Raw genomic sequence first — 22,996 nt, forward strand, 5'->3', positions numbered from 1 at the left:
GAGAGAGAGACAGAGAGAGAGAGAGAGAGAGAGAGAGAGAGAGAGAGAGAGAGAGAGAGAGAGAGAGAGAGAGAGAGAGAGAGAGAGAGAGAGAGAGAGAGAGAGAATTATGCTCTTCTGTGTGTATATGTTATGAGCCAACCTTGCATAATTATAGGAAGCACGCACACAGACACTGAATAACAAAAACAAAGATTAAGGTACCATGAATATAGCTTTATTTGAGATATCGGTCATTGCTTCAAACAGCAGAACAAGTTTATTATCATTTTTCTTGCCTCTTCTTCCAAACATACTATCCCTCACTGTCACAGATGTACGTGTTTCCATTAAGATTCATGTCTTCTCTGCTTGTACATGTACTTGTGTTCACTACACCCCTCATATACACAATCACATGCATGCATGCATGCAAGCACACGAACACACATATGCACGCAATGCCGTGTACATTTGCACAACATACTATTTCTTCAAACATGATTTTTTTCTTCTTCACACACACACACACTGACACACGTTTTCCCTTACACAAAAACATAAATTATGTTTTCTCTCTCTCTCTCTCTCCCTCTCTCTCTCTCTCTCTGTCTCCCTCTCTCTCTCCCCCTCTCTCTCTCCCCCTCTCTCTCTCTCTCCCTCTCTCTCTCTCCTCTCTCTCTCCACCCTCTCTCTCCCTCTCTCTCCCCCTCTCTCTCTCTCCCTCTCTCTCTCCCTCTCTCGCCAATGAATACCCAAACCATGCAAGGGCTGAGAGCAGCCGGGGAAGCAACATTTACCAACTTTGACTTCAATTTGATGATCTGTGGAGGAATTTTTTTTTTGGCCAGACCTAAATAATTTTTTTTTAATGAAAACAATTACTTTTCTCGAAAAAATGCAGACCTGGGGAGTGTTCGCTAACCTGACGACACCACCAATTCCACACCCCACCAACTCCCCATCAACACACACACCTACATACAAATACACACACTCACACAATAACACACACACATACACAATAACACACACCCTCTCTCTCTCTCAAAAGTCTAAGTCTTCATCAGGATCCTCATCATCAAAGTCGTCATCATCGTCAGGTATGTAACGAATGTGACCTCCATGACTTTCTGTGGATGACCTGCAACAAAACAAATGGCTCCATGTACATTTGCTCCATTAATGCACTACTGGTGACTTCCATCTACAGAAACCAAGGGAAGTAAGTACTTTAAATATACACAATATAAGAAAATGAGAGTTATGCAGAAACCGCAACCTGGCATTTGAGAGACTAAGACTGTCAATGCTTTGTGTTCTCTGTGTTCAAACCCAAACCGATGAATGCAGCCAGGATTCGAACCCAGAACCTTTAAGCCTGAAAACAGAAGTCCTTACCACTCAGCTTTTTGTGCCGTTCAACTCATACTGTTGATTTATCTGCATGTCTCACGCCAGTGAAACCGGCACGGTTGGCCTAGTGGTAAGGCGTCCGCCCCGTGACCGGGAGGTCGTGGGTACCAACCCCGGCCGGGTCATACCTAAGACTTTAAAATTGGCAATCTAGTGGCTGCTCCGCCTGGCGTCTGGCATTATGGGGTTAGTGCCAGGACTGGTTGGTCCGGTGTCAGAATAATGTGACTGGGTGAGGCATGAAGCCTGTGCTGCGACTTCTGTCTTGTGTGTGGCGCACGTTATATGTCACTGGTTGGTCCGGTGTCAGAATAATGTGACTGGGTGAGACATGAAGCCTGTGCTGCGACTTCTGTCTTGTGTGTGGCGCACGTTATATGTCAAAGCAGCACCGCCCTGATATGGCCCTTCGTGGTCGGCTGGGCGTTAAGCAAACAAACAAACAAACAAAATCATGCCAGTGAAAGTGCCTTGATCAAGGGAAGATAACTCAATATAGTCTGATAGGTGAGGAATGTGTTGAAACGATTATTGTCTCCCTTCTTTACTTTTGACACAATGCCTTTTTTCCCAGTAAAATGTCTGCGCTGTGGGTCTGCTAAGCTGTTATAGGGTAATTTTGATGGTCCCAGGACTTTTTTTCACAACAGGGATTGTCGAAGACATGATAGGCATAGCATCAACCAGAATTTTCTGTTACTTTGACGCCTTGAGTGCAGTCATGGTTCATTTCAAAATATAAAATGGCAGAACCCATTTCTTCAGATTTTGGGTGCATCATACACGGCAGTCTTCAGAAAACACCTGGGATACTACATGTAGCAAAAAGTTGTCAAATGCACAAAAAACACACCTCAGCAGAATCCCTGATGACATAATCAGGTGATGGACAAGAAGAAGAAGATCAGGTGAAATAAACTTGGTACTAGTACTTACACCTGTGTGTAGGGAAGAATGACCTGGTCTTTTGCTGCCCTCTCCTCCGGCTTCAGAGACAGATTGAATGTCAGGTCTGCAGTTGGATCAGCCTGTAAAATAAAAACATCGAATGTGTCATTCGGACCATAATGACATCATAATACAAGGAAAGACGAGACAGAGAGAAAGAGAGAGAGAAATTCAGAAAGAAATCAGAAAAAAAAGTTTTATTCTCAGCCCTCCCTTGCAGAAACAGAAGACTCAATGCAGCAGTTTACACACTCATTAGGACACACACTATGATTGGGTTAACCTTTGCCGGTGGTCGTGGGTCCGTGTGGACCAAGAAGGGTGTTTAATTGCAAATATCACTTAAACTAGTTGAAATTTTTTTAATGAGCTTTTAAGAATGCCTCAGGCACCTAAAAAGCTCTTATGTCCTAAAAGATCATTAAATTTCATCGAGAAATAATAAAAATAACAAAGGTCAAATTTAGATTACAAATGGAAGACATAGTGGGGCTGACGTCTACAGAAGGGTATGCACGTTTTTCCTTCTTTGAAAAGCATGGGTCCACACGGCCCCACGATGTTTTCTGTGTGTAGTCGATAACCCGGCCTGGCAAAGGTTAAAAAAGCGGAGAAAAACAACAACTTACACAACCAAGAAACAAAAAAACACAACAATGTCTCACCTGTGTTTCTGGCACTACATCTGTGGCCTTGACCTCTGCTACTTTCTTGGTCACTGAAGTCACATCCACAACATGGAGAAAGTTGCTGCTGATGTTAAAATCTTCCACCTGAGAAATAAATAAAAAAATAAAAAAGAAGGGGAAAAAACAACAACACTTCAAGTTTTGGTTTGGTTTGGTTTGGACCGTTTGTTTGTTTGCTTAACGCCCAACCGACCACGAAGGGCCATATCAGGGCGGTGCTGCTTTGGCATTTAACGTGCGCCACACACAAGACAGAAGTCGCAGCACAGGCTTCATGTCTCGATCACCCAGTCACATTATCGTGTTTCTATAACCCACCGAACTCTGACATGGATTACAGGATCTTTTCCATGCGCACTTGGTCTTGTGCTTGCGTGTACACACAAAGCGGGATAAGCCACTAGCAGGTCTGCACATAAGTTGACCTGGGAGATCGGAAAAATCGGCACACTTAACCCACCAGGCGGCCGCGGCCGGGATTTGAACTCACGACCTTCTGATTAGGAGGCCGACGTCTTAGGCACAAAAAAAATAATAGTCTGTTTACGGTATCTCGACCGACCCTATTTTTTCGCGCGACCCTAGACTTTTTTTTTGGCATTTGGAAAAAAAACTAAATATCTGGGGTTTTTGTCAAAATAACTTAAAAATAAGTTTTTTGGGGGAAAAAAAAAATTAAAATAAAAAAAATAAAATCCCGACCTACCGACCCTATTTTTTTTGCCAATGTTACCGTAAACAGACTTTTTTTTTTTTTGCCTTACCACCCCGCCACAGCGCCCGTCAAGGACACATACCAAAGATGAACATCTCGGGTGCTTTCTGCCCACCCTGCACAAGAAGCAGTCAGAGTGTTGATTGTTGTAATGTGTCCAAGTGGGGGGGATGTCCTTATCTGCCACGTGTATTATCTACTAAAGTGTGGCGTTCGTGAAGATGTGTATGTGCCTGTGTGTGTTGTACTAGTATAACGTATGCGTACATGGAATGACATTGCGGGTTACCTGAACATTGACAATGACGAAAGAAAGATTGTGTGTGTGTGCGCGCGCGCGCGTGTGTGAGTGTGCGTGTGTGTGTGCGTGCGTGTGTGGGTGTGTGTGACTATGTTTGAATTTATTCGGATTTAGTTCTCTTTCCTTGTTTGTATTATGATTATGTAAGTGTAAAGCGCTCTGGGCTTGTCACCACGAGGTTTACGCGCTATATAAGTAATCGTTATTATTATTATTATTATGTAAATGCATGGCCAGACCCGAGATGGAGAGCTGAATAGTTCATACAAGAAGGATTGAGCCTGTCACGTTAATTGTTAACACTCTAAGGATAATACTGCTTTTAACTCATTGTCTCCCAGGTACGGATATATCCGTACCCACAGTCACTTCAGTCGCTTCCTGAAACGTCGATCTAACGCCTGCATTCCATCCTGTTGATACACAGTTTCTACACAGTTACTACATTTCTGAGTGACCTGCTGCAGCACAGCTGGTCTCGGCTAAAAAAAAACTTGGGTCAAAATAGGTGGGGTAGAAAGTGTTAAGTGATGACTGTTGCCCTTCATGCATTCATTTGTTGACAGGCTGGTACAGTCTTCTTCTTCTGCGTTCGTGGGCTGAAACTACCACGTACACTTGTGTTTTTGCACGAGTGGAATTTTACGTGTATGACCGTTTTTACCCCGCCATTTAGGCAGCCATACGCCGCTTTCGGAGGAGTTCGTGGGCTCAAACTCCCACGTACACTCGTGTTTTTTGCACGAGTGGAATTTTACGTGTATGACCGTTTTTTACCCCGCCATTTAGGCAGCCATACGCTGTTTTCGGAGGAAGCATGCTGGGTATTTTCGTGTTTCTATAACCCACCGAACTCTGACATGGATTACAGGATCTTTTTCGTGTGCACTTGGTCTTGTGCTTGCGTGTACACACGGGGGTGTTCGGACACCGAGGAGAGTCTGCACACAAAGTTGACTCTGAGAAATAAATCTCTCGCCGAATGTGGGGACGAACTCACGCTGACAGCGGCCAACTGGATACAAATCCAGCGCGCTACCGACTGAGCTACATCCCCGCCCGGCTGGTACAGTGACACCTCCCTGTTAAGACCCGCGATTTAGGACTAACTCCCTTCCAACACCTTGCTTTTTCACATGTTCTGTTCTTGCTTTCTTTATTTGGTGTTTAATGTCGTTTTCAACCACGAAAGTTATATCGCGACGGGGAAAGGGGGGGTGATGGGATAGAGCCGCTTGTCAATTGTTTCTTGTTCACAAAAGCACTAATCAAAAATTTGCTCCAGGGGCTTGCAACGTAGTACAATATATTACCTTACTGGGAGAATGCAAGTTTCCAGTACAAAGGACTTAACATTTCTTACATACTGCTTGACTAAAATCTTTACAAAAATTGACTATATTCCATACAAGAAACACTTAACAAGGGTAAAAGGAGAAACAGAATCCGTTAGTCGCCTCTTACGACATGCTGGGGAGCATCGGGTAAATTCTTCCCCCTAACCCGCGGGGGGTATTAAGACTGATATATTTTTCAGATCTTTTCAGGTCTTGAAAGAGGGGTTTCACTGTAATGAAGCAGAAAAAGCAGAGCTCAGCAGCGACTTACATAGTGCGCTGGCGTTTTGAAAAGCTCTCCATGCGTGATGACACAACCATAGCAATGGTGCGGGGAGGAAGGGGGCTGCAGCTGAATGAGGGTGGTGGGTCGACCATGAATCACCTGACACACGGCCTCATCATGAACGTCCCTGTGTATCAAACTGACCACTTGTTCTACCTTGTTGCCTGTGGGGGGAAAAATGAGAATAAAGAGTTTATTGAGTGAGCACAAAAACACAGCACAAAAGCTAAAGAAGAAACTGCCAGAAAGACACAAACAGAAAAAGTGGTCAAAATGATCAAACTGTTCACAAATTTCTTACAAAGAGTAAATGGTAGAAAAACAGACACTGTACCACGAACTTGATGGAAAAAAAGCTTGGTATAGATTAGGAATAAAACAAACAAACCAAAACTAAAGCTTTAAAAAAAAAAAATCTCTGAGCCGTAAAGGAAACATTCAGAAACAAAATAATAATAAAATTAAGAAAAAAAAAGACAACAGATAAACATTCAGTTGAACCTCCCCTGGCACCTCCTCTCAATAACAACCACCTTAAACGAATTTTTCTTTTCTTTTCAACATCATTCACCTTTCAATTAGGTGACCGCCTGTCTATAAGTATAACGGCCACTCTTAGTTGGTCCCTAGGGTGGTCATTACTGACAGGTACGACTGAAATAACAAAACAAGCTAAACCAGCACCTACCCCTTTCCTTATAATCCAGGAGACCTTTTACAATCTGCGGGACAGCGGTGGCAGAGTGGGTGCACACCAGTGACGTCACTGAGTCGATGACAACACCCACTTTCAGATTCGAACCCTGGATACTTGCATGCAGAGCAGAGATGGTGGGCCCCACTGGAAGCCTGTTGCCGATTCTGTCAGGCTCGGGAAGGCTGTTTGGTGCTGTGACTCTGTATTGGAACAAAACAATCTTAAAGAATATGGAAATGACTGATTACATGTGATTACTGAAGAACCCCCTTTTATTTATGGCCCTCTGATTTAAAACTACCCCCCTTTTGATTTTCTGTTCTTTACCAGGCTAATGTAAATTTACCTCCATCTTAAAGGTGGTCGTCTACATTTTTGCTTTTTTTCAATAATCTTACGGTTAGATTTCGATACTAAATTATGTCAAATGATGAATGAACCATGGGGAAAAAAGTTATAGAAAATTTTTATTTTTATTTTTGGGTAGCGTGACTCACGCTTCCAATATTTTGTTTTCTGTTTGCTGAGAACAATTGTGCTTTGCCTAAAAATACTGACCAATCAAAATCATGTCACTATGCTAATAGCCACGCCCAAACAAGTGCAGCAACAGTTTGACACTGGAGCGCTGTCCACGCTTTTTTTTAAACGCACAAAATGCACGGGATTTGAGAGGAGTTTTGCGCTTGGCATTTTCCAAATAAGGATATCCTACTATGAGTACTGCGCTGGAATACTACAATGAATTTTCAAACGGCTACACTGGCTTCGTCTTTCCTGATCGAAAGGGGGTGTATTGTTGATATTTGTAGATAATAGACTCTGCATTTTAATGGTCAAATGGCGATTTCGGTATAAAAATGTAGACAAGGACCTTTAATGGTCAAATGGCGATTTCGGTATAAAAATGTAGAAAAGGACCTTTAAGACTCCTTCTTTTTAAGACATGATTTTCTCATGTTTTTGAGGTAGTACATGTAACACAAGCAAGTATGGTCGCTAAAGTAGCATTCCTGTTTGACTCCGTAAAAAATAAAAGCACTGAGATACAAATACGTCAGTATTCCTTTATGGGAACAAGTGTGAGACGGACAGACAGACACATGTACATATACATATCCCTTCCTCCGTTCGCCATTCTGCTTCTAAGGACTCTTTCCGCAGTTCCCTTAAAACGCACCTTTTTCGCGAATCCTTGTAAATTTGTCCTTGCCATCTTTATAGACTGTTAGAGGTGAAGTTAGATTTGTTGTTTGAATGTGTCTTTTTTGTATAGTTGCTTCAGCTTTGATTGAGCTATAGGGTTCTGTATGAAATTTGCATTTAGTTTTTCTTTTTCTTGCTGAGTGTATGTACAGTCCAGAGAGGAGACGGACATGGTGTGAGCTTGTCCAGGGGGGTATATGAACATCTCAGTGGCAGGGGGATGGAAGCACTTGTTAATGAGTGGGAGTGTGTATGCGCGTGGTGTGCACGAGGATGTATGCACGTGAGTGATATTTGTAAATGTGTATTATTATAATATCATCTTTGTATTTATATTATTGAAATTGTTATATCTCGATGTACAGCGCTAAGAGCATAGTTAAAATTGTGAAGCGGCGCTATATAAGCTATCTTTATTATTATTATTATTATCTATATATATATACGACTAGTGTCTGTGTGTCTGTGTGTCTGTGTGTGTGTGTGTGTATCTGTCTGTGCGCGATGCACGGCCAAAGTTCTCGATGGATCTGCTTCAAATTTGGTGGGCATATTCAAGTAGACCCGGGACACGACACAACCTGGTCGATATTTCAACACGTGCTCTCAGCGCGCAGCGCGGAACCGATTTTGGTTCCACCTCAGCTATTTTGGTTCCACCTCAGCTTACCCGGGCCCCCATACCGACACACCATAGCCACTACACCACATCACAACGCCAAAGTTCTCGGTGGATCTTTTTCAAATTTGGACACCGTATTCAGCTACACCCCGGACACAATATCATCGATGAGATATTTCAACACGTGCTCTCAGCGCGCAGCGCTGAACTCATTTTCGTTTTTGGGTTCATTTCACCATTATAAGTAACTCTTCCTTATCTTCTCCAGTGTTTGGCGTTTATCTCCCTTCCTTCGTGTGGCTTTCCCGTTCAGTTGTAAGTTACTACACTGCGCTGTCCACTGCGCTGAGCGTCTTCGGATATTCCCGGCGTTCTGTTACTGTTACCTATTTTTAGAAGGTCAACGCAGTGTACAGAACGTAAATTGGACCCGTAAATTATCCTCACTGTAAAAGTGCAAAGGTCGAATCAATTTATAGCCACGCGAAAAATACACTGTCATCTATCTCTCTATAGATACGGCTTCTCTGTGTTTGTGTGTGTGTGTGTGTGAGTGTGTGTGTCTCTATGTAAGCAACACCTGTGCATTCTTCAGTTCTGTTTGTGATGTGGTCTGGCGGCTTTTGTGTAATTTTATGTACTGGCCTTCCTTTGAGAAGCCATAACTTGCTCAGTCCTGTTTGAGTGGAGTTCGCCTCCAAAGGTGATTAACACGGTTACATTCGTCGACAAGGATGGGACTCGATATGGTCAGGAATGGCATTATGGCCACTGAATCATTTTCGTGCTGTTCCCATTTCACGAATCTGGGAGGGACCTAAGCTTGGCGGGTCCATAGTTCGGCGTACGGCTCTAAGTACTTCTTCCCGGCGAAGCCGGCTACCCGGCGAAGCGGGTATTCATTCTAGTTATTATATATATATAGAATCAAAAAACAAGCAAGGTAGGTTGTTGAAACGTTTGTTATTGACAAAACAATACGTTACATTCACTCTTAATAATTGAATGTAGCATATTGTTTTGTCAATAACAAACGTTCCAACAACCTACCTTTCTTGTTTTTTGATTCTGAATTTTGAAACGTTGGCAGTCTCTTTGTTTTTGGATTTATTTATATATATATAATATATAAGGACAAAAGATGGACATTAACAGTAAAACACTATTTACACGGACATACATTTGTCAGTGAGACACACACGCACACAGCGACACATTCACACACAGCATTTAGCTTTCTATTTAACTGAAATCAAGAAAAATAACTTTTTCCGTACTTCTTTCGAAGCTCTGCTGGCAAAAAGTTTGTGCAGAAATGCAGTGGACGCTCACTGGACAACAGCAGGACCTGGTCACACCTATAACAAATAATAAATAACATTCATTTATAAATGACAGGGTGAAAAAAATGTGATATAATTTGTAAAATGTCCGTGTCACAAATTTGTCATTCTAGTGAATTTGTTTTCTTGCTGATTTTGATATTCCCAACACTTGTTTAAAATTGCTAGTCAAATGGAACAAAAGAACACAAGAAGTGCAACTTGATGAGTATGTTCTGTAGAGAGAAAATCCTCCTCCTGTTCCATGTCTTTAAAGAATGTTTCATACCCAACAGTGGCAACACAACTTTCACAGAACAGCTATGCATGTACATGTAGTTATAAACTTGGAAATGACTGGTATTATCTGTGTTTGCAGAAGATATTGAAAAAGAATTAAAGTCGGTTTTCACATCCAATTTTCCTGGATATAATAATTAATACATATATATGTTATATCATTTGTGCATAATCAAATTTCAGTGAACAAACCCTTTTGTTCATCGGTTTAATTAAAGTCAGAATCAAAATTATCACACTCATGCATTGTTTTGTTCCCATGTTGGCCTCTGTCTTCAGTCATTGATGCATACTTATCTAATCTGACTCATTGGTCCGACTCCTGGCTGGTCAACATCTGATAGTTTTGACATGTGGTAGGAACTCAGACCATCTATTTTTCTACCTAGCGGTCAAAGCCAGGACATTTGGACCTTTCATATTTTAAAATCCAGATCCAACTGACCTTTTGTACTATGAGGATTGGAACAACACAGTACAGTGACTCACTGACTGAGAGTCAACATTATTAAAAAAAAATGTCAGATGTTGAACTTGTAAATTAAGGCACTTAGATGAAAGAAGCTATTTCAATCTGGCCAAAGATTGATCAATTTGATGTGTTTGGAGGTGAATAAATAGGATTGGACGAAGAGAATTGCTCCACCATGAAAACACAATAGAAGATTTATGTTCAGTCGACTCCATAACACATGCACAGTTGAACCTGTCTCAAACCACCACCTGTGGGACCAACCTAAAGTAGTCGTTACAGAGAGCTGTTATGAAAAGGCAAATCATTTCCATGGGGCTTTATCAGACATGGGATTCAGAAAAAAGTGATAATTAAGGAAAAAGAAGGTGGGGGTCTGGGGGCCGCAGAAGGCCCCCAGTAGGGTCCAGGGGCAACGCCCCTGGTCGGGGTCTGGGGGCGAATCCGCCAGAAGCTGAAGGTTTTTAGTGTTTTAGACACACAAAAATGGCCCTGAAATGCATATTTCAGCTTAATCATAGCCCCCCCCCCTTCTCTTCCTTCCCATGTTTCTCAAATTAATTTTACGCTAAGACTGAAAATAAGGAGGAGAAAGAGAGAGAGAGAGAGAGAGAGAGAGAGAGAGAGAGAGAGAGAGAGAGAGAGAGAGAGAGAGAGAGAGAGAGAGAGAGAGAGAGAGAGAGAGGAGGAGAAAGAGAGAGAGAGAGAGAGAGGCGGGGGGTGGGGGGGTGGGGTGGTGGCGTGTGACGGTGTGGTTTCAATGTTCTTACCTTGTCGGTGCCAAACGACCCCAGTGACTGATTACCCGACTGGGTTTTCAGGATAGTCAGGTGCTTGTTGCTTTTCAAGTGGCTTTTGAGGGCAGTCTTTCCATTGGAGCCGTAGTTGATAACATTAACATCGTTGCACAAAGTGCACTGAGATTTTCCCGGCAAGTTGATTTTAGCAAAAGCATCGCCAACTTTCAGTTTCACGTCTTGTGTCTTCTGGCCTTTCTCGTATTTTCAGCTCAATGATACAACTTCATCGAGCCAGTCGAATCTCCAGAGATTTTTCTTGTACTTCTGCTGGCCAATTTCCCGGGCTAGAACGGTTTCGTCTCGCTTTAGCTTCCTCATCATTTTGGCAGGTACTGGCTCGAAGCGATGTAAAAATGGCGCCGAATCATTCTTATACGGTATGCTTATACTGAATCCCCGATAGCTACGTTGAAACGGTGACTGTAGGAGACAAAGAGCGCGTTCCCATACGGATCGACCAGCAACAGTCTGACCGTTTTAGGAACCAACCGTTCAAGAATAGTATGGAATGGAGCGTCGCGATCAGCGGACCGGCCGAAAAACTTGGGTCTATACCTACATATATACCCCAAAATTTTCTCAGCGGATTTGCACGAATCTCAAGAATGATCCCTGGAGCCTAAAAATTTACGGAATTCCGTAAATTTACGGAAGAATCCCATGTCTGCTTTATAGATATCTGCCATCTGGAGTATGCCATAATCAGATATTGAGTGTCCTACCTGTGACACAGAATGTGTAGTAGGACCTGAATTAGATGGCGACCTGGCACTTCTGAAAAATCTGAAAAATGTTAGAGGAGCATGTTATTTGCTATTATGAATATTATTAAAGTGTAAAAATGTTTTTAAGAGTTTTTGGTTCCGGGCCGACCATGCAGCCATACTATCCCACCCACCATCTCCCATGAATGTTTTTTTTAACCATTTAAGTTTAACAAAACAAAACAAAAATCTTGATTTGCAGACGACAGAAGTTCCTGTTCCTCTAATCATCACCCATTCAGGCACTGAGTCACAGTCACTGTATGAGTGGTAACCATGTGCACTGATTTAGTGATTATCATGCATGCAAAATTGCAACTTGCAAGCTGCAACCGATCGAGTAAGCTTACAGACTTAAAATACAAATTACTAACACATATATATATAATATATACTAGTATGTACCTTTATACTTGTTTGTTCATGTCAATTTGAACATTCGTTTTTTCTTTTAGCAGTACATTTTAGCACACACACATACTACATTGTGACATTTTCGCGGTCCTTTTGTTACTCTATGCTCTCGAAATCGATGAATAGAATTTGAGAGAGAGAGAGAGAGAGAGAGAGAGAGAGAGAGAGAGAGAGAGAGAGAGAGAGAGAGAGAGAGAGAGAGAGAGAGAGAGAGAGTGAGTCCTATACCTTCAATCACTACATTCTGCGACTGTAAAGTACCCTTACACAGATCTTCTAACACCAACATCGTTTTGCTCACTAAATAACTCGAATACCGAACTTCTAAACGTAATTTGCAAGCGTCACAGCTGTATTTGTCGGCCTTCCACTATATTGTGGGAGCTTATAAACTGAAAGCAAAGCAATGGTGGTCGCCATTTTAACCAAGGGACGCTACTCTACAGAGATGTAGTACTATACATGGAGCGAGTTTTAGCGTCAACTAAGGTGACTCGAGTCGAACCGGAGGTCGCAAAAACTCGGTCCGGTACGACTGGAGTGACGTCACCGGTTAACCAACTTTCAACCTTGCTTCCTGCGTAGGGTCTCTCCAGTTCCAAGATGGCTGCCAAGGCGAGGTGAGAAACTTCTGCAAATATTTTTTGACAAAGTTACGGATTGTGAGAAGACATTTGTTGTAAATCACTTAGCCTTTCAAAAATTAAGGATACTGGGTTGGATACTGTCTTGGTTTTAATGCATTTTATTTTAGCAGTGATGTTTATTTTGGGAAGAAATGAGGTCAACAGGAGTTTGGGTGCGATTTCGGCTCAAATGTACACACACACCCAAAAAGAAAATAGTTATACACCAGTGAGTAACCTTGCACGGTTCCAGCGTCGCGGACGACGCTGGTATCTGCGGTCGGGAAAGACTTGCCACGAATTTGCCACAGGGCGCCGCCATGAGCAAAACTCTCCAAGCCAAAACAATTTCAAAGCTGGGGCCAGCGGTAAAAATAGCCAGCGGGGCGATATCACTTTGTCCGCACGTCGCTGGGCATATCAGCGCAGTTCAACGTTGCCAGAGACCAAAGAAGCGCTTTACTCAGGTCGCAGCGCGCAGCGGCTCACTGGAGGAATGTTTGAAAACTATCTGTGCTCGACTGCGAGCAGACCACAGGCACATTACACCCAATAAAGTTTGGACTTGTACTGGCAGAGAGCGAATGCAAATTCTTGTAGGCATACACAGACGCAACATAGCATATACAGACAATAACACCCACAACACTTCAACTGCATATGAAAGGAATAAAAATAAATCCGCAAATCGCGCACAATACACCAGTTAGAAAAACAAGGAGTACCAAAGCGGCGTGCAGAAACTAAACTGACTCGGAGACTGAGAAGAAACATTTATCACACGATGTGGATAGCAAACATTAAAATAAAACAGATAAGTCAAGCAAAAAATAAACACAAATATCGAAAACACAATAAACAAAGGTAAAGAAAACAAAAAGAGATGCTTGCCGACAGTCAGTGTGTGTGTGCGTGGTTTGTGCGTCAGCGGGGTGTGTGTGTGTGTGTGTGTGTGTGTGCGTGCGCGTGCATGCGTGCGTAGGCTACGTTCTTGCGTGTGTGCGTTCGAATGAGAAAGAAGAGAGAGAGAGGATTGAACAATGAGGTCACGCTCTCTGTCACATGAATACATATACACACACTGAAGGCTACTTCGGACACGAACACTTGCCAACAACTGTGGTTGGACATGCTTTTGAAATGTAATATTTTTTCGACATGATTTCTGGACATACGAATCCCGCTGTGTTGCCTACTGATGTTGCGAATGATGAAGGTTTTGAGTTGACTGACCTTGAGGAGGGATTGCATCAGGCGTTTATCGTCTCAAATTATATCCTTGCTACTTTTCAGGAGTCAACTATTGCCATTCATGGTAACTTGGATAGTCAATGTTTTTATTTGTTTGATTCCCATCAAAGAAACAGAAATGGTAACCATTCTTCAAATGGCGCTGCAGTTTTGATGTCATCAAGTTAATTCCTTTGCAGAATTGATTGATTTTCTCAAAAGCCATTATCAATGTGTTTATCAATTAACACCTGTTCATTTCTGTCCAACTGCAATGCAAACTCAATGTGGAGGAAACAAGGATTCATTACAAACAAGTCATCCCTGTACATCAACAGATTTATGTACCTCAATCAATACTGCTAGTATGAGTGACAGGAATCTAAAAGAAAAAACAACCAAACGCAAATGTACTACTACTTCTACGACTCGTTTGAATGTAAAACAGAAATGTAACACTATCTGTGACAATGACGGTTCTACGACTCGTTTGAAGGACGGTATAGATCGAACCTTAACCCACAACTACGAAAATTTGTGTCAGACTTTTTTGAACAGGAAAATATGCCTCTGTTCAACAGTAACCAAAACATGGAAGATGTTTTTGAAACTTTACAGAAATGTAACACTAGCCTATCTGTGACAATGTTGCTTTTGAATTGAACCCACATTTGTTGAACAGGAGAGAATGTTCCTGTTCAACAGTGCCCAAAACACTGAATCTGACGTTTTTGAATCTTTTCTGTCATCTAACTGAATCTGACGTTTTTGAATCTTTTCTGTCATCTAACCCAATTGCTCATGACTTCATCGATCTTGAACATGCCTACTTTTCAAAGAAAGACAGACAAAAGCGAAATCTGCATGTTAGCCATCTGCCTGAAATGGTCAATGCACTTTTGTAAAATTGTCACAGCTGTTATGCACTTTTGTGAAATGGTCAGTGCTGTTGTGCACTTATGCAAAACTTGGTGCTGTGCTGTTAACATTTGAACAAAATGCATTTTGTTCAAATGTTTAGTGCAACTTGCTACTATATAATCGCTGTATGCGCTTTGTGGTAATAATGCACTGTTGTGAAAAGTTTGCGCTAAATGTTGGCACTATGCATCATTGTTGGAGCACCCTCCTGTAGATGCACCATGCTGAAAAATGTACTTATGTGAAATGTTTCGTGTAAATTATTGTCACAATAATGTTTTGTGCGCCCCCATGTATGTGTTCTGTGCTAATAATGCACGGTTGTGAAATGTCCGTACACATTTTGTGGCAATATGTAATTGTTAGTGCATCCTCCTGCGGATGCTTCGTGCTAAAAATGCACTTCCATTAAAATATTGTACGCTCATGTCAACTGGTACTATATTTTCAATTGTTTCTCTGTCAATTTCAGATGTTTGTTTCCAATTACTTCAGTATCTCCCTGTTGCAATTCCAGGTGATTCATTATGCATGTGCCAATTTGAGGTGTTTAATTCTGATTCCTGTATTTACAGTGTAAAATTAAAACTATTGTTTTCAAACATTCCTATGACACCTGGTAATGGTTCTGTGTTTTTTTGTAATTTGTATTATGTTTTTCTGCAATAAATATTTGAAATGGATCTGAGACTGACTTACTACTTTTAGCACTCTTTTTCACCACATTCCCACGTACAGATATTGCAATATCAACTCTTCCTTTCTACCTGTTTCAAACAAGCTCTATTTTTTAATTAAAAAGTTTTTTTTTCTTGTGGCTGTTTGATCAATTCATAGCAAGCATTGACTGAAATAAACAATTTATATATCCAGCACAACATGCAATTCATTAACTTTTGACCCTAACCTTTAACACTTCCCAAAATAAATCTTTGGTGGACATTGCATCGACGCTGTTCATTTTGAATGAACATTTTTCTTGTTATTGTTCAGGAAAGGCCTGCAATGCGCCACACGGTTACATTATCTTCAGTGTCTGGGGGGCTTCGCCCCTAGCACCCCGGCCACAACTTGATTCGGACCGCCGCCCCCCCCCCCCCCACCCCTCCATTACCCCGTGATCCGCCCCTGGACGACACTGAGATGTCTCTTTCTCTCTCTCTCTCTCTCTCTCTCTCTCTCTCTCTCTCTCTCTCTCTCTCTCTCTCTCTCTCTCTCTCTCTAAATGCATTGTTATTACCACAAGACAAAAGCATCAGCTAAGTCCTCTTAAATTACAACTGTCCTTAGGTACAACTCAAATACAGCAAGTTAAAGAACATCGCATACTTGGTGTAACTGTTGATGAAGAAATGAAATGGCAAACACACATAAGCAACCTCTGCAAAGTGTTATCAAGGAATTTGTATTTGTTGTCAAAACTCAAACATTATGCGAAGTCTGAAACATTAAAAATGTTCGTTCATGCTCATATAATGCCTCATATTAATTTTGCTTCGACATTGTGGGATGGCTGCAGTGATGTTCACTTATTAAAACTCAATTCTCTGTACCGTTGTGCTGCAAAACTTATCCTGTATGAATCGCACATGTCTACAGAAATGAAGTTAAACAGCCTTAATTTCCTTCCCCTAAAAACCCACCTTGCATACAATAAGGCTGTCTTTATGTATGAATTAGTTCATGGTGATGTGTCCAGTTATGTGCAATCCTATTTTACACATGTTACCGTCGAAGAGGTATGGGTCTCAAAATTTACTTCCTCCAATTCCTCGTATAGATTTTTATAAATCCAGTTAGCTTTTTCAGGATCATCTCTGTGGAATTCTTTGCCAATAGAAATCAAACGATCCGCATCATTAAAGGCCTTTAAAAGGCAGTTGCACACACATTTGATCACACTATAAACTGCCCCTGATGTCTAGTTTCCATTGTGTACTCGGATAATGCATACAATGCTCTTAAGTGCTTTGTTTTTTATGTTTATACTCACGATCATTATTTTGATGTTTTACTAGTTTAATACTTTGATTAGATACTGTTCCTTTTAGGTATGAAATGATAGCATGTGCATGTGTGTAGGTAAGCGAGCGCACGCTCGCGAGCGCGAACATGTGTGTGTGTATATGTGTGCATGTGTGTGTGTGCATGTGTGTGTGCGTGTGTGTGTGTGTGTGTGTGTGTGTGTGTGTGTGTGTGTGTGTGTGTGTGTGTGTGTAAGTGTGTGTGAGCTTGTGTGTGCGTGTGTGTGTAAACGAGGGTGTGTGTGTGTATGTGCGCAGTCTTTGCTTTCGTTTACAATTATTCTCTGTAGTATGTTCCAAGGACAGGTTGGAAGATTAGGCTAAGCCTAAAACCTTTATCCTTATGTAATAAAGTTCTGAGTTCTGAGTTCTGAGTTCTCCCACTGATTTGTGTGTGATTTCATGCCTTCAATGCGAAGTTCTATGCATTCACTGACTGACGTACTTCACTGATAGACTGACAGACTGTCCATAAGTTCATGCACTGGGCGATATGTTTTTCTCTGTCTCTTTTTTTCAATTTTTCAATCGCTCACAAAATCTCCAGTTTTAGTTGTTTAGGCCGATAGATTGACCGAATTTTTCAATTTTGCTCCACTTGACCTTTAGTATTTTTTGTGAGTGTTGTGAGGACACATTTGTTCATTTTATTTTATAACCGACAACAGCAACTCAGTTGAATTGCGGGTGAATCACTGCAGAAACTTGTGTTCGCCATACACACCCGCCTTGCCTTCTTTGCTTTTTTTCAACCTGATATGCAGTTTCACATGTGAAAGAAAACTGAATTCTTCAATCTACTGCTGGAGTAACTCCTGCTCTTGCATTTGCCAAGGACCAAAAAAGGAAGAATTAATTATTCACAGGTGAAGAACAGGAAAACATTCAGGACCTTTTTGTAAAGTTCTGTTCAAGGCTAGAGTGTACCCTGAGAACAGGAAGTAGAGTTAAATACCCACTGAACGCGAACAAAATGCTCAATTAAAATAGCACTCTTTACAAAAACTTTCAATGGTTTAAAAAGCGACTTTAAAAAGCATTTCCTTCAACGAGCAGCACAGAATTGTTATTTCCTTTCCAAGCCATGCTGTTGTGCCTTCGGTCTCTTATTTCTGGTATTGCGTCACGTCATTTTTATTGTTGTCATTTTTACATTTGTCAAGTTATAACATACACTGCCGAACTAAAGTTAAGGGCCGGCCTCTGATTTGCGCAGCTTTCCGTTGTTATTTTTTATGCCAACACTGCATGACGAAAAAATGGCCAACTTGGGTTTTCCAGAAGCCTGTCTCACTGCTGCACGTGCCTGACCTTGTTTTGCACGCATTGCAGTTCAGCAACACCGTTTTTAGGGGCAGTGAAAAGGTTGTCAAAACACGATAATTTCCTATAAAATTTGCTCGACTTTAGCTGAAGAAGCAGTATTGCAGTCGGTGTTTGGCATTGTGCAGGAGCAAACCATGGCTATACTGAAAACTCCTCAACGAAAGTTGCACAGGAATGGGTATTTAGGGGCGCACACCAGAGGTCTGAGTAAGCATGCCTCCAAGAACGAAACTGACAACATTGGATCGAGGACGGGCGCTGGGATGGCTGCAGGACGGCGTGTCTGGCAGAGAAGTTTCCAGACGGCTAGGAGTGAGCCACTCTGTTATTCAGCGGCTCCACCAACGCTTCCAGACTACCGGAAGTGCTGTTGAGCGACCTCGGTCTGGGCGCCCAAGATGTACAGATCGATGCCTGTGTCCAGGAACATGACAGGTATGGAGGCGGTTCAGTTATGGTGTGGGCTGGCTTCCATCTGCACGGGAGGACCCCCCTGTACCGTATTAGAGGCAATCTTACCGGCGTGCGGTACAGGGATGAAATCGTGAGGCCTCAAATCATCCCTACACTGCAAGCCATGGGTGCCGGCGCTATGCTCCAAGACGATAACGCGACCCCTCATCGCGCTAGGGTGGTCCAAGATGTTCTGCAGCGTCAGCAGATTGTGAGGATGAACTGGCCAGCCCGATCCCCCGACTTGGCGCCCATACAACACCTCTGGGACATCATTGGGCGCCGGGTGAGGGACAATCACCCCCCACCTGCTGATGTGGACCAGCTCTTCCGATTCCTGCAGCAGGAGTGGACGGCAATCCCTCAACAGATGCTCCAGAACCATGTAAACTCAATGCGCTCACGGATCGGTGAATGCCTTGCAGCCCGGGGTGGCCACACCCGTTACTGAACTTGAACAAACTGACAGAACTTTCTTGCCACTTTTCGAAAGGGGGGTGGGGTACTTCCGACGGTTGCTGCGCAAATGAAATTTCTTTGTTGGGGATTTTGTTTACATGACTCGAACGGTTACATGTCGTATTAAAACATTTCAAGGGTTGAAGGTGTTGCTTTGATTTGTTGTGTTATGAGAGATGATTCTTCTTCTGGCCCTTAACTTTAGTTCGGCAGTGTAGAATGGGAATCGAGACGAGGGTGGTGGATTAAGTGTGTGTGTGTGTGTGTGTGTGTGTGTGTGTGTGTGTGTGTGTGTGTGGAGCAATTCCCGGAAAACTACCGAACCGATCTTTATGTAACGTTACATGATAGTTCCTGCAAATGATATCCCCTGGCGATTTTTCCCCCTCGATAAATGTCTTTGATGACGTCATATCCGGCTTTTTGTGAAAGTTGAGGCGGCACTTAATTGTCACACCCTCATTTTTTGATCAAATTGATTGAAATGTTGGTCAAGTAATTTTCGATGAAGCCCGGACTATGGGATTGCATTTTAGCTTCTTAAAAGTTAATTAATGAGTTTGGTGATAAAAAAATCAGAGAATTCTAATTAAATCAAAATTTTAGTAATCGATCCAAAAATGATTTAATTTTATTCTTTATTATACCCTGAATCCAAAAACACACACATATATATATATATGTTATGTTTTAAATGCAAGCTCAGAAAGGTAAAAAGAATAAAGAAAAGCGCGCTTTCCGCCTGTCACGCGCTTTTCGCTACCGCGCGCAAAACTGTCTTGACACTTCAAGCGACGAGCGGGCTGCTACGTTTTCCACGTGAATCAGTGTCAGCGCTCTCAGTCTCGGTCGCGGGGTATCCGCAAAGCATTGTCTTCCTGAAATGAAATGCGTTCAGTATCTCTGCGAGTTTGAACTAAATGTATTAATTTCGCTTCACGTACGCGACTTTTAAAAAAAATAATTAAAAAAAAAAGTAATTTTGATGTTTCACAATGTGGCATTCTATAAAACATAATTTTACAAAACATATCTTTACTGAAGGTTTGTTGACCGGTGTCACGAACTGAAAACTGCCTGAACAATCCTTCTCATTGCGGTCAATGCGCATGCGCTAACATGGGGAGATTAATCAGGTCGTGAACAACCTAACCCTAACCCTTACCCTAATCCTGATCCTAACCCTAACCCAACCTTAACCCTATCCCATGGTTCGTTCGGTCAAAGGGTCGCATTTTGTAAGTCCAAGATTGGCGCATGCGCATTGACCGCAATGAGAAGGATTGTTCAGCAGAGGTTTCAGTTCGTGACACCGGATTCTGAGCTGCGTCAGCCGTTTACGAATATATCTTGAATAGTAACGTGACATGGCATCTCGTAACAAAGCTATACTCACTAATTCAAGAGAAACGTGTGGGTAAAAATAATCCATTTGACACTGCATAATTACTCTGTTTTGTTCAATTTTGCGGGTTTTGTCAGCTAGAAGGATGGCTGAACTAGAAACAGAACAGTGTTGAACACCCAGCTGATTATTTTTTAAAACATTCAAATGCTAATGTTTGAAGCAGGTGGCAAGAAGCCACAAAATCTATGTTAAAGTTTCCTGGTCGATCACCATAAAAGGCAGTGCATCATTGAAAAAAAGCTAGAGAGCTCAGGGATCCTTCAAAATCTCACGCTGTTCTTGTGCTTCGGCCTCGATTCGGCGTTTTTGGTTTTTGTTGCAGCTGAGTGCATTTACAGTTCAAAAATCCTCCTATGGTAGTAAAACAAACCCAAAACTACCCAACGACGACATCTGTGAAGCTCGACAGTTTCTTGTTCACGCGAGTGCATACATTAACGTGGTGTTAAGTTTGGTCGGAGTTCGATTCAACTGAGTGATTCCGGCCTCCATTTTGTTTTACACAAACTCATGATGATGTCTGACATAGTTTGCTAGTGACGTGTCTTTTTGTGCATGATGTGATCTACCTGATCTAAATTTAGATCCAAAAATAGGCCAAGACCAGCCGGGTCCGAGTACGAAATTAATTCGTAAAAAAATCGCAGTTCTTGACTCTTTGGGTGCAAGTCAATGAAACTTGGTAGTTCTTCTAACGGATAGCTGCCTGAGGTATGACTAAAAGCCCCAGGGGCTCCGTGCACCTGGATTTGACAAGTTCAGGCGAATAGGAAGAAGAGAAAGGAAAAAATCAAGGCGTGGCACCCAAAATGGGTGTTTACAATAGTTTTGTAGGATGCTGCCTGTGTATGATGTTTGCATCATTGTGTGTGGATGTGTACTGCTTCCAAAATGATGAAGAATCAACCGGTTTAATAGACTGCGAAGAATGTTTTTTGGTAAATAAGCCAATATGTGGTGTGAGCTTCTTTCCCTGGGAACCTTGCGGGGAAAACCGGTGTAAGTGCTGTGGCCAGGATGAAAATAATGTATCGCCCGTTATGGCAGACTGCACCAAACTTAGACAACCCTTTCCGTACATACCAAAGCTGCCAGATTCTGTCCAGTTGGTCAACCTCTGGAACAACTCCTTGAAATCTGGTGACATGGGCCAATCCTTCTTTTCGAACATCACACAGGTCAAGTACTTGATACTGGCAATGAACAAAATAACTCAGCTCGATCAGACCGTGTTAAAGGTAATGAAAAATCTAAAATGTCTCCGCGCTGACTTGAACCCTTTAACAATGGATACAGTCAAGAATATACTGTCTCTGCCAGGATTACAATGCTTTTCAGCAGCATTGTGTAAAATATCGAGTCCAGATCCAAACTTATTCAAAAACATTACATCTGATGTTACTCACTTTTATTTGATCCACAACAAACTATCCTGTGCCTACGACATGACTGCGTTCCACTTTCTCCGTAACCTGCGGTGGCTTGACCTTTCTAGCTGTGGCATCATTGAAATACTGACCAGAAATGATTTGCTGCTCTTAGATTCTCTCCGCCTGGAGGACAATACGATTTCACATTTTCCACCTACATGCAACGCCCGAAAAGAGTCCTTTTTCCCAAACCTGAGAAAACTCTTCCTGGGTGGAAACTACTTAGTAATAATAAGAGATACATGCTTACCTAGCTTAGAATACCTTGATTTACGAGATAATTACGTTGCGTCAGTAAGTTACTGGCTCGATGTAGCATCCTTCCCGAAATTGGAAATACTCAATTTGTCATCTCAGAGGCCATCTATAGACATAGGCATCAATGCATTTCAAAATCCATCCCTGAAGCATGTCAGTCTCGAGAAAAACCAGCTGCAGTTTGACCAAGATGATGTCGTCGACTACAGAGCATTTAACAATTGCCCTAGTCTACGTAGGCTGGATTTGAATGGAAACAGGTTTGAAAAAGTTGATGACCAGAGATTTCTGAAATTGTTCGGGCATCTTCACCTCACGGATTTAGTGATGTCTGACAATCAATTGTACTCAATTGCATTGACGACTTTTACACATTTTCAAAACCTTACGAATCTGTCACTAGCTAGAACTGCACTTGATACTGTGCATGCTGGTGTTTTTGACTCCTGTACAAAGCTAGAAAACCTTGATCTCTCAGACAACAAAATAACAGGTGTTACAGAACACACTTTCAGCAAGGAAACACGTCAACGATTGTCTACCCTGCGTTTGAGTGGAAACCCGTTTCTGTGTTCATGTGAACTGATGTGGTT

The 22,996-nt window shown here is 42.1% G+C and overlaps 1 protein-coding gene across 1 annotated transcript; it reads right to left on the reverse strand.

Moving 5' to 3' along the window:
* Positions 1–703: 703 nt before the first annotated feature.
* LOC138978138 (elongator complex protein 5-like) lies at positions 704–12,697 on the reverse strand. Its single transcript, XM_070350788.1, has 8 exons — positions 12,497–12,697; positions 11,813–11,873; positions 9,474–9,554; positions 6,360–6,568; positions 5,657–5,835; positions 3,009–3,116; positions 2,332–2,423; positions 704–1,123 (listed from the first exon to the last, which is right to left on the reverse strand). Exons 1-8 carry the CDS (start codon positions 12,555–12,557, stop codon positions 1,027–1,029), a joined length of 888 nt encoding a protein of 295 aa, XP_070206889.1. The 5' UTR covers positions 12,558–12,697; the 3' UTR covers positions 704–1,026.
* Between the last annotated feature and the right edge of the window lie 10,299 nt (positions 12,698–22,996).

The sequence above is a fragment of the Littorina saxatilis genome, linkage group LG10 (assembly GCF_037325665.1).
Source record: "Littorina saxatilis isolate snail1 linkage group LG10, US_GU_Lsax_2.0, whole genome shotgun sequence".
Lineage (NCBI taxonomy): Eukaryota > Metazoa > Mollusca > Gastropoda > Littorinimorpha > Littorinidae > Littorina > Littorina saxatilis.